The sequence below is a fragment of the Electrona antarctica genome (genome assembly GCF_951216825.1).
Source record: "Electrona antarctica genome assembly, chromosome: 5".
Classification (NCBI taxonomy): Eukaryota; Metazoa; Chordata; class Actinopteri; order Myctophiformes; family Myctophidae; genus Electrona; species Electrona antarctica.
Genome location: NC_136810.1, coordinates 32,457,283 through 32,466,775, shown reverse-complemented (window position 1 = coordinate 32,466,775; position 9,493 = coordinate 32,457,283). Strand labels below are relative to the sequence as shown.

Sequence of the window (9,493 nt, the reverse complement as noted above, 5' to 3'; positions counted from 1 at the left end):
GTGTTGTACATAGGAGGGGCTAGCGCCCCTCAAAAGAAGAAAACGTAAAAATCACACCCATGTGAAGTGAGGGGCGCTCTAATCATCTTACATCATCAAGATGAAGGTATGTCGGTATGCCAAGGGTGGCCACCGACATACCCAGCCGATTTGCTCAGACACATATGACGTAAATTCTCTATTCATTGTCAATGGCATTTAATGTTTGTGTTCAGACAGAATCTACACTATAGCCGTTTATAGGAGGGGCTAGCGCCCCTCAAAAAGACTAACACCACGATGGCCTCCAGTGCTTTCACCATTGTGCCACGGGCATTAGGGCTCAGCATTAGGCATAGTAGTACCGGTACAATTCACTGATGACGCAATGACCTCATGACCTCAAATGAGGATCTAAGTGATTTCTGTCAAACAAGGAGAAGGTGGGATCTGTTCTCATCCTGCCACCATCAAGCCCCCATTAGAGCCACATTTAAAAGGACAGGTGCAGACACCAAAAGGAGGGGCCCTTAACACCCTGCCTATTCTCGTACACATGGATGTGTACTGCTTTTGTTCACATTAAAAGGCTACAAATGAGCTGTGTGCGCGTGTGTGAGGAGAGGGTGACCGTGACCCGTTATTAAAACACGTGTTTAAAGAGATGGTATAATCCTATCTACTGCCCCTTTCTTACTAATTCCAATGAATTACCGTGTTTGTAGTAACGATCAGAGATGTACAATACCTCTCTCAAGTGTCCGCCACCACCACTGAACACTATACCTCTGTTGTGTCAGGCATCCAGCTGGCTGCCCCGTCTACCCACCTACAGCATATGCTCCCATCCACCACCTGAAATTAAAACTGAAACTTCATTTAATATCGGTCTTCTCCTTGGGGCAGAAACACACTTGCCACAACGCACTAGAGTTTGTTTACTACATGAGGAAAACAACTTCCCCTGCTCCCCAGTTGTCAGTAGTTCTGCTGAAAGCAGGTCATTTCCCTTTACAAAGGACAATTTCCCTTTACAAATGCCTCTGTTACCGTAACTGCTTAAGCCAGGGGTGGGCAAAAGCCTCCATTTGATCTACCAGGTGATCAAATTGGGCTATTGAGGTGATCAATTGAGTCAATCATAAACAACCATTTAAACATTGTATTATTCTAATGAGAAGCCTATATATAACAAGACTTAAAAGCAAAGTTTTCATGTGCCTAAAAAGGTTTCCCAGCCATTTAGAAAATAGCCGTCCCATTGTTTAAGATTTACGGCAATAACACGCCTAAAATTAGGATGCCAGATTGAAAGTGATTAAGATGTAGAGGTTTGGTGTCATATATTTTGCAACTGCCAGCCCAGAACAATTTGACAAGAATTATGTTTGAGTTAAAAGTTGTCAGGGTTCTAAATATAAGACGGTACCCTTAACAGGAAGAAGTACTACATCATTAGGCTGTTATCAGGTAGTAGCTTCTTCTGGTTCAAATCATTTAAGGCTTCGTACTAAACTCCTCTCAAATAGTTTGGAAACTCAACTTACGTTGATTACTTCTCCCCGTCGAAAATACCAATTGGTATTGTATGTTATATCATTTTCATCATTGATTAGCCATCTTTACGAGGTATAACTTAACCTCCACTTCACCACTAATGATAAAATACCACACATTTTTTCTACTCAGTCTGTGTCTCAGAGGGCTGTGGGAATTTCAGAAACCCGTCCACCAGAGACATCATCTTTAGGCAGATTTCTTTTTAAACATATTTAGATTTTTCCATTATCACATTGCAACTTTTCAGGAACAGAAAGCCTGCAGTTTCTATTAGCTTGGATTCCCCCTCGATGATGTCACTGGTGGACAGGTTTCTGAACTGGCCACAGCTCTCCCATGAGACACAGAGTAGAAAAGGACTGTGGCATTTTATCATGAACATTAGTGAGGACCAATTATCGTTGATGTCGGGAGGAAACCTCATAACTCCATTTTTGAGTTTTATTTTATTTTTTTGGCATAAATCAGTGCTATTGAACACCCTTTACGTCTGTGTGTTGTTTCGAAAATATTGAACCAATGGAAAGTAGTAAAAAGTGCTTTGGACAAAACCTCTTACCTCCATTGGACCCTCAAAATGTCTGCTAAAGCAACTAACTCCACCACCTCTCCCCCTCTCAAGTAATTGACAATATATAAAGTTACAACACCAACTTTGATGAGGCAGTATTGCTTTGTGTTAAAAAATACAAGGTTTTCTTTATTTCCTGAAAAATGTATATTTTTAATTTCCTGAAAAATTAACATTTTGGAGTTATGAGGTTTCCTCCCGACAGCAGAGATATGAAGGTAGGTTAGCTTAACTAAGTTATACCTTGTTGTAAGGATGACTAATCAACAATAAAAATGAATTAAAATAAAATTCCAATTGGTATTATTGAAAGGGAGCAGTAATCTTCCAAAGTTATCCGAACTGTTTGTGTAGAGTTTTAGTTGTAGTTATTTTTTAAGGAAATACAAACTGCTTTATTAATACAAGTCATTCTTAGTAGTTCTCATGTTTAATATTCACAAATATAAAATACAAATTCCTAACAAAAGTCATGACTACTAACAACTCAAAACAAAACAAAAAATACATTCTTTGCAGTTTCACGTTTTGCTAACAAAGAATCTGAACTCGTATTTTCAGCAGCTATTGCCTGCATTTTTACCCCATTAATTTCCAATGGCATTATTTGGTACACAATTCGTATTACACTTGGAAACTGGGGCTCTTATCTTTTCCTGGTTTACTCAAAGCCAGAATGTGTCCATCTCCATGTCACTCATTGTATCGTGCCAGTTTGAGGCGAGGCACGATGTTCATGGACTGCAGCTCCTGGAAGAGCAGCTTGCAGGCGTAGGGGATGCGCAGCGAGGACACGTGGCAAGATGATTTACAGTAGTGACACCTGAAATAAAATAAATAAATACATAAAGAATTTTAGAATGAACGTTAGTGGTACAATACTAAAGACAAGGCAGCGATCCGAGCACTCAAAAGGTTAAAAATGAGGAGAGGGTGGATAAAAATAGATGTACTTTATTTATAAACGTTAAAAGAAGCCGACATGTTTCGACTAGAACAGATGAAGACTCTGTTAGAGTCTAAACATGTCGGCTGGTTGATTTTCTTTTTGTCGTTAGTGGCACAATATTGCTGTCCAGAAACACTCGTGCGTTGATAAGTTTAATCGCCCTCAATGGACAACTCACCACCCCGAGTATCCCAGCAGGCCACACTGCCCACAAACATCCACCTCGAAAGCATCACTGGAGATCATGAGGCGTTCCAGCAGTAGCATGCTAGCTCCATAGCCAATCAGACAGTCTCGCTCCATCTCCCCCAGACGCAGGCCTCCGTCTCTGGAACGTCCCTCGGTGGGCTGCCTGGGGGAGAGCACAGATACGTGGGTCACAGACAGGTAGGATGGGGATTACACAAGATACCGACCCAGAGTGATTGAGTGAGAGACACAGAAGGAAATAAATTATTAGAGATAGAGGTGCCAATCAAATGTAGCTTATGTAGCTTTTGTTTTAGTGACAATTGTTTGGCAATTTATACTTTGTTTCAGACAGATCAGTGTGGAGCAGAGGTCAGCAACCTCATTTTCACTTGAAGTGCCACATTTTCATTTGCCAAGAATTTCCAGAAAGAAGAAAAAAAGGGCAGGGTACAACACCTTTTTTGTTGTTTTTCTTCTAATTATTTGTTCGGCCCAAAAATTTATCTGAGGCTTACAGGTCTGTAAATAAATACTTTTTGAAACGTCAATGGGAAAAATGTATTGGGGAAATTCTCTTCCGGGCCGCTCGTCGTCATGAAAGGGGGCGGGACTGTGACACTCTATATGGGGATTGGTGGGTGGTTCCCTATCTTCCCTATATAATTTGGATGAACTGGCACACCCCTTCAAGTTACAAGGAGTGGGATTCATCATCATAACTAGAATCAAAGAAAACATTGCATGGATGCACCTGGGACGTATCCTCAGTGATGTATCCCAAAGGCCTTGGGGTTTCGGGTCTCTCGAACATCATACCCCTCACTCAGGTGACCCAACCAGGGTGATCAAGTCCCGACTTACGTCCCAGTAGCTACCCTCGATCAGTCCCATTAGGGCAAGACCAAGGCCACACAATCCATTGCTCCGAAACTACTCTGCCAGGACTGGGAGGAGCATCGATCTGGCGTGTGGAAGGCCTAGGCTCTGTGGGTTGACTCCTGTCCGGGCCCCTCCTACGTCTCACCAGGTCCACTCCTGCCCTCACTAGGCCCAGGACCTGTGCGTTACACCAGACTCCCAGCAACAGGGACTTCATTCAGGAGTGGTGGATTATAATAGTCCTCATAAAGGTCTCACCGAGGGTTTTTTTGGGCTTCCTCCTCACGGAAGACACAGGCTGGGTTGTCACGTAGTCTATTCCTATGAGTCACTATAAATAGAATAATTAGAACTAAAGAAAACATGGCATGGATGCACCTGGGAGGTCATCAGGGTTTCGGGTCTCTCGAACATCATACCCCTCACTCAGGTGACCCAGCCAGGGTCATCAAGTCCCCAGTAGCTACTAGCTACCCTTGATCAGTCCCATTAGGGCAAGACCAAGGCCACACAATCCGTTGCTCCGGAACTACTCTACCGGGACTGGGAGGAGCATCAATCTGGCGCGTGGAAGGACTAGGCTCTGTGGGTTGACTCCTGTCCGGGCCCCTCCTACATCTCACCAGGTCCACTCCTGCTCTCACCAGGCCCAGGACCTGTGCGTTGCACCAGACTCCCAACAACAGGCACTACATTCAGGAGTGGTGGATTATAATATAATAAGAACATACTTACGAACAATTCTGCCTATTTAGGAAGAAAAGTTAGGAACTTATTGGTGCATGAGGCCCAGTGTGTGGACTTCCCTTCCTTCTACAGTGAACATATTTCTGTTCAGCACCTGTACCTTTTTGTTGGGATGTGCGTGCTTCCCTTTAGACTCTAGGCCTATAATAGAGCCCTTGGGAATCCAGTCAACTAAGTATAGGGTTTAAGTGGCTAACTAACTGAGCCGCCAGGCACCCTCAAACTATCCAATGTTTCTACTGCTGCTGTACGTACTTGATTTTATTAAATGACCAAATACCCATGGGAGTTAATAAAGTTTCATATTTTATAATATTTATAGTGCTACATAGCATTTACCTGGTGAGAACAGCTCTGGGGCCACGGGCCCTGGCATGCATTTTGTCCAACACCATGTGCTTCAGCTTCTGGTAATACACGGGTCCAAAGTAGATGTAGGCCTCCAGTGGTTCCCTGTGAAAGAAGACAATGCCTTCAAATATCTCAGACCAAGCTGTGATGGCCCACATTTAATTAGCGCTTGATGGGAGGACATGCTTTAAGATTTCCAAGTCTTTACCCAGTGATTCCAGAGGTGACGTAGTCCTTGCCCTGGTAGCTGTAGCCGTGACGTATCAGATCCTCACAGACGTCCTTCACTTTGCTGCCACCAAAGGCTGTGCCGTAGTGAAAGCGTCCATCCAGGACTCCAGCCTTACCAGCCAGCAGCTCAATCAACTTACCAACCTGACCAAGACGACAGAAGAGGTTATTAAGCATCACAGGGGGTGAAATAGGCTCTCCCTCTCCTTCATCCCTCCATCTCTTTTTCACTGATCAAGCTGTACCCCCCACACCCTTCTCTCTCTCTCTCTCGCGGACTCACCCCTGGTCTGACGTCACACAACCAAACACGGCGATTATCTCTGACAGGCATGTCCAGTCCATGCATGTGCATCCATACTAGTTGGGCATGATCCATGCTCACTCACAGACAAGCACACAAACAAGTTTAAAGATGGAGTGCCATGATTATTTTCCACCGTAAAACATGATTATCAGGTCGTATTGTTATATAAGGAGGAAGACGTTTTTCGAAAAAGTGTACAGTATTTGTTAAAATGTCGTTTTTATGTGGGCACGCCCACCAGTTAATTAAGTATGCCTGTTTTGCCTGGTGGGTGGTGATCCACCTGAACTTAAGCCGCACCCACAGCTGTAGTTGTATGATATGGGGTTAGGGGAGGGGCTGATAATGTGATGTCACTATATTACTGTTTTTTTCATTGGCACGTTTGACTGTCAAGGGTTCAGCCTCTAGGAAGAAACCCTAAATACAAAGGGAATAAATACATCATTGCACATAACAATGACTCCAGGGTGTCTAATGAGTACTGTCACCTCATAGACACATGAAAAACTGGAAAAATACAAAAAATCCTTTAAGTTGTGGTGGTCTGTATTTGTCTGTCTGACTGTGGTGGGTGCATAGATTTTACCCAAATATGGACATGGCTGACTGGTTTGGGTGAAATAGGCTCTCCCTCTCGCTGATTGAGCTTAGACGTCACACACACACAACCTCCCTACCCCCTCTCCCTGACCGAACTCTGGCCTGATGTCACACACAACAAACTGTTGGCGTATATCTGTGATTTACACTGATGTTGCACATTATTTTCCGTTGCCCAATATAACACTGTATGGATCTCCATATATGGTTGTTAATTTATTTTTCATAATCTTAATCCTATTTTCACATTATTTGCCCTGGGTGGGGGAAGTGATACATGGGCAGCAGGGATGATACAGTCAGTCCTAGACCTGAATGATAACTAATAATTAGCCCATAGGGGTGATATGGATGCAACTGTCCAATCGCCGCAAGCAAGTGTGACCGCATGCTGAGTTGCAAACTGAAAAACATAGCACAGCTGCTATTTTCAAATGAAAAAGGAAGGGGACAGAGTACAGAGTACAGACCCCTGGGGGGACCCCAGTCAACAAAGTATGAACCCTAACATCTTCTGGGCAAGTCATAGGAGAACATTGAGCCAAATATCTACAATTCTACAAGCACACGACTGCTATATTAGCATAGATTTGGTGTAGAGGAAAAAATCACACCTGTGAAGTGAGGGGCGCTCTTATCATCATACATCATCATGATGTAACATGTCGATTTGCTCTTCTACATATGACGTCAATTCTCCATTCATTGTCAATGGGAATTTAATGTTTGTGTAGGACAAAAATAGCCGATTTGCTCGTCCACATATGACGTAAAGTGCATGGATCCAACCAAATGCTGATATGGACAGATCACAGAATAACAAAATGGGTTTACTACTGTGAGTCCTCCCAACCTAAGGATGAGTGATCCAACCAATTCCAGTGAGGTCACAGCCTGAAGACCCCTGACCCTGTCACATAAAAGGAAAACACCTACTCTCTGTTCACTCTCAGGCCACAGAATCATCCTGCAAGAGCAAACATTTCTGTGTCTTGTCCATGACAACCACAGATAGCAATTACACAGGCGGGGACTATTTTTCAGTGAAGATCATTAAAGTTTTACAGTGTAATAGACTAAAAGAGGGGGGAAAAGAAAGAAGAGAAAACTGGCAGACAGTGCTAGTTTACATGTCACTCACATTCACTAAGAGTCTTAAGATTTCGCCATGCTTTTTCTGCTTTGATAAAACTTCTCAACGTTGCTGGCGGCTGACTTCACTGACAGCCGTTTCCACAGCAACAAATATCTGTTTGTGCACAGTTAGATTGCTGCTTAGTGCTGTCAATGGACGTGTGTTCTGGGAGCCAATGATAACCCAGAGAACTGAGTAGTCGCTATAATGACGGCTTTGTTTCAGAAGGGCCAATAGAAACCTGTGAAGGGTGAGGGTCAACACAGCTACTTTTGGGCTGTTGCCTCTTCAACATCAGAACAAACTTGATTCTGAAAACAAATAACGTTGGGAGGCTAAATCTGAGACTGCCATCTCAAAACTAAAACAAAAAAAAGATTCTATTTAAAGCAGCACTGATAGGACTTTCATGTCCTATTAGGGATTCTGAGCATACAGATTTGTCAAAATATAATTTTATTCAAAAATGGTCAGCTACAATCCGTAAGTGTTGTATGTTGACGTTTCCCTCTCCCGACATAGCCAGGTAATTGCAACTTTGTCCAAACTACATTAAAGATGGCATTGCATCTCGTGTCCAAGCTAGTGTGCCGTCTGCTTCAAATAACTTTATTGACATTGACAACCCTTTTTTTGAGGGGGGGGGGGGGGGGGGCAGGGATGGGGTCGCGAGACATGGCCAAAGCATTTTAGGGGTCCCCAGCCAAAAACGTTGAGAACCCTGTCCTACACGACACCAGGATCTACATGTCTCAATGCTAGAGCAGAGACCACCTCCAACCACTGCAGATGTGGTGGTTATATGACATGCATTACAATACAGAACAGATTGTTTCACAGTTTCTCAGTTAAAATAAATCCTGGCTTTACGTTGAAAAGACAAATGATTATGTTCTGTTCCCAACTGCAGTGAGCAGTCATACCGTCATTCTGGAGGGATATCCATGAGGGTTCATGATGATGTCTGGACAGATGCCTGAGTCACAGAAGGGCATGTCCTCCTGTGGAACAATGAGACCACACACACCTGACGCACGCACACGGCACACAGCACATGCACACGCACACACACACACACACGCACACACACACACACAGCTAAGTCCAATGTATTAGCATTTTAGCAAGCATCATTGGTCATTATAAACCTTCTTGCAATTTCAGTCCTACGTAGGCGTTTTGGCGACACCTCTCGTTTTGGCGAGAGCATACTCCTTTATAGCAGCATTTTGTGTGGAAGTACTGATCAAAAAAGAATGCTAGTACAAGGTCCAACCAACGCCTGAGGATATTTATGGGAGTGAAACAAGTTGTCAGTAATGGTATACATTAAAGGTGGTTGCACACTGGACACGTTTTTTGGAAAACCGCGGGAAAAAATCTGAAAAACACGCTCTGTGTGCAGGAACCTTAACTGTACAACAATGCATACGTATTATTTGAGTGTCGGGGACAGACGCATGAATACAAAATTGTGTTTAAAGAAATTGTCAAAAAAAGAAAAGAAAACACATTCATGTGGAATGGTCATTATGAAAAATATACCAGTGAAAGATTATATCAAAATAAACCTTTGCATAATTTTAAAATGTATTTAATTTAAAAAACACAGTATTACTTGAATATCTGCGATTAAAGGTAATAATAGACCCCCAGTAGAGCATTTCCACACTGATGTGGACAGACAGGGGGCCCTCTATACTATAGATTCACATGTCATGAAGGGACAAGGGCCCCAGTAGCCGGCCCGGGAGTCTTAAGTGCGAGTGCAAATGTTTGCCAAAGGGGCCGAAGCACTCTTCCCTGGCCAGGGTAAACAGATTGTAGACCCATTTGCAAATGAAAAAAATAAAAGGAGAGAGGAGTGAAGGAGAGCAGGAAGTGGAGAAAGGTGCTTAGCTCGACAGTGAGACCAGGATTACACATCCACGACTTTCCGTTCAACGCAGAGGAAGTGGAGAGGATCAAGTGCAGGAGGAGAAATTGAAT

The 9,493-nt window shown here is 43.3% G+C and overlaps 1 protein-coding gene across 1 annotated transcript in view; it reads right to left on the bottom strand.

Moving 5' to 3' along the window:
• Positions 1 to 2,521: 2,521 nt before the first annotated feature.
• polr3b (polymerase (RNA) III (DNA directed) polypeptide B) overlaps positions 2,522 to 9,493 on the bottom strand; it is a 42,792-nt gene continuing 35,820 nt past the window's right edge. Inside the window, exons 24-28 of the mRNA XM_079500877.1 lie at positions 8,428 to 8,531; positions 5,437 to 5,603; positions 5,217 to 5,330; positions 3,238 to 3,411; positions 2,522 to 2,933 (exon numbers count right to left, since the gene is read on the bottom strand). Coding sequence (XP_079357003.1) covers positions 2,804 to 2,933; positions 3,238 to 3,411; positions 5,217 to 5,330; positions 5,437 to 5,603; positions 8,428 to 8,531 — 689 coding nt within the window. The 3' untranslated portion in view covers positions 2,522 to 2,803. The remainder of the gene's footprint in view (positions 2,934 to 3,237; positions 3,412 to 5,216; positions 5,331 to 5,436; positions 5,604 to 8,427; positions 8,532 to 9,493) is intronic.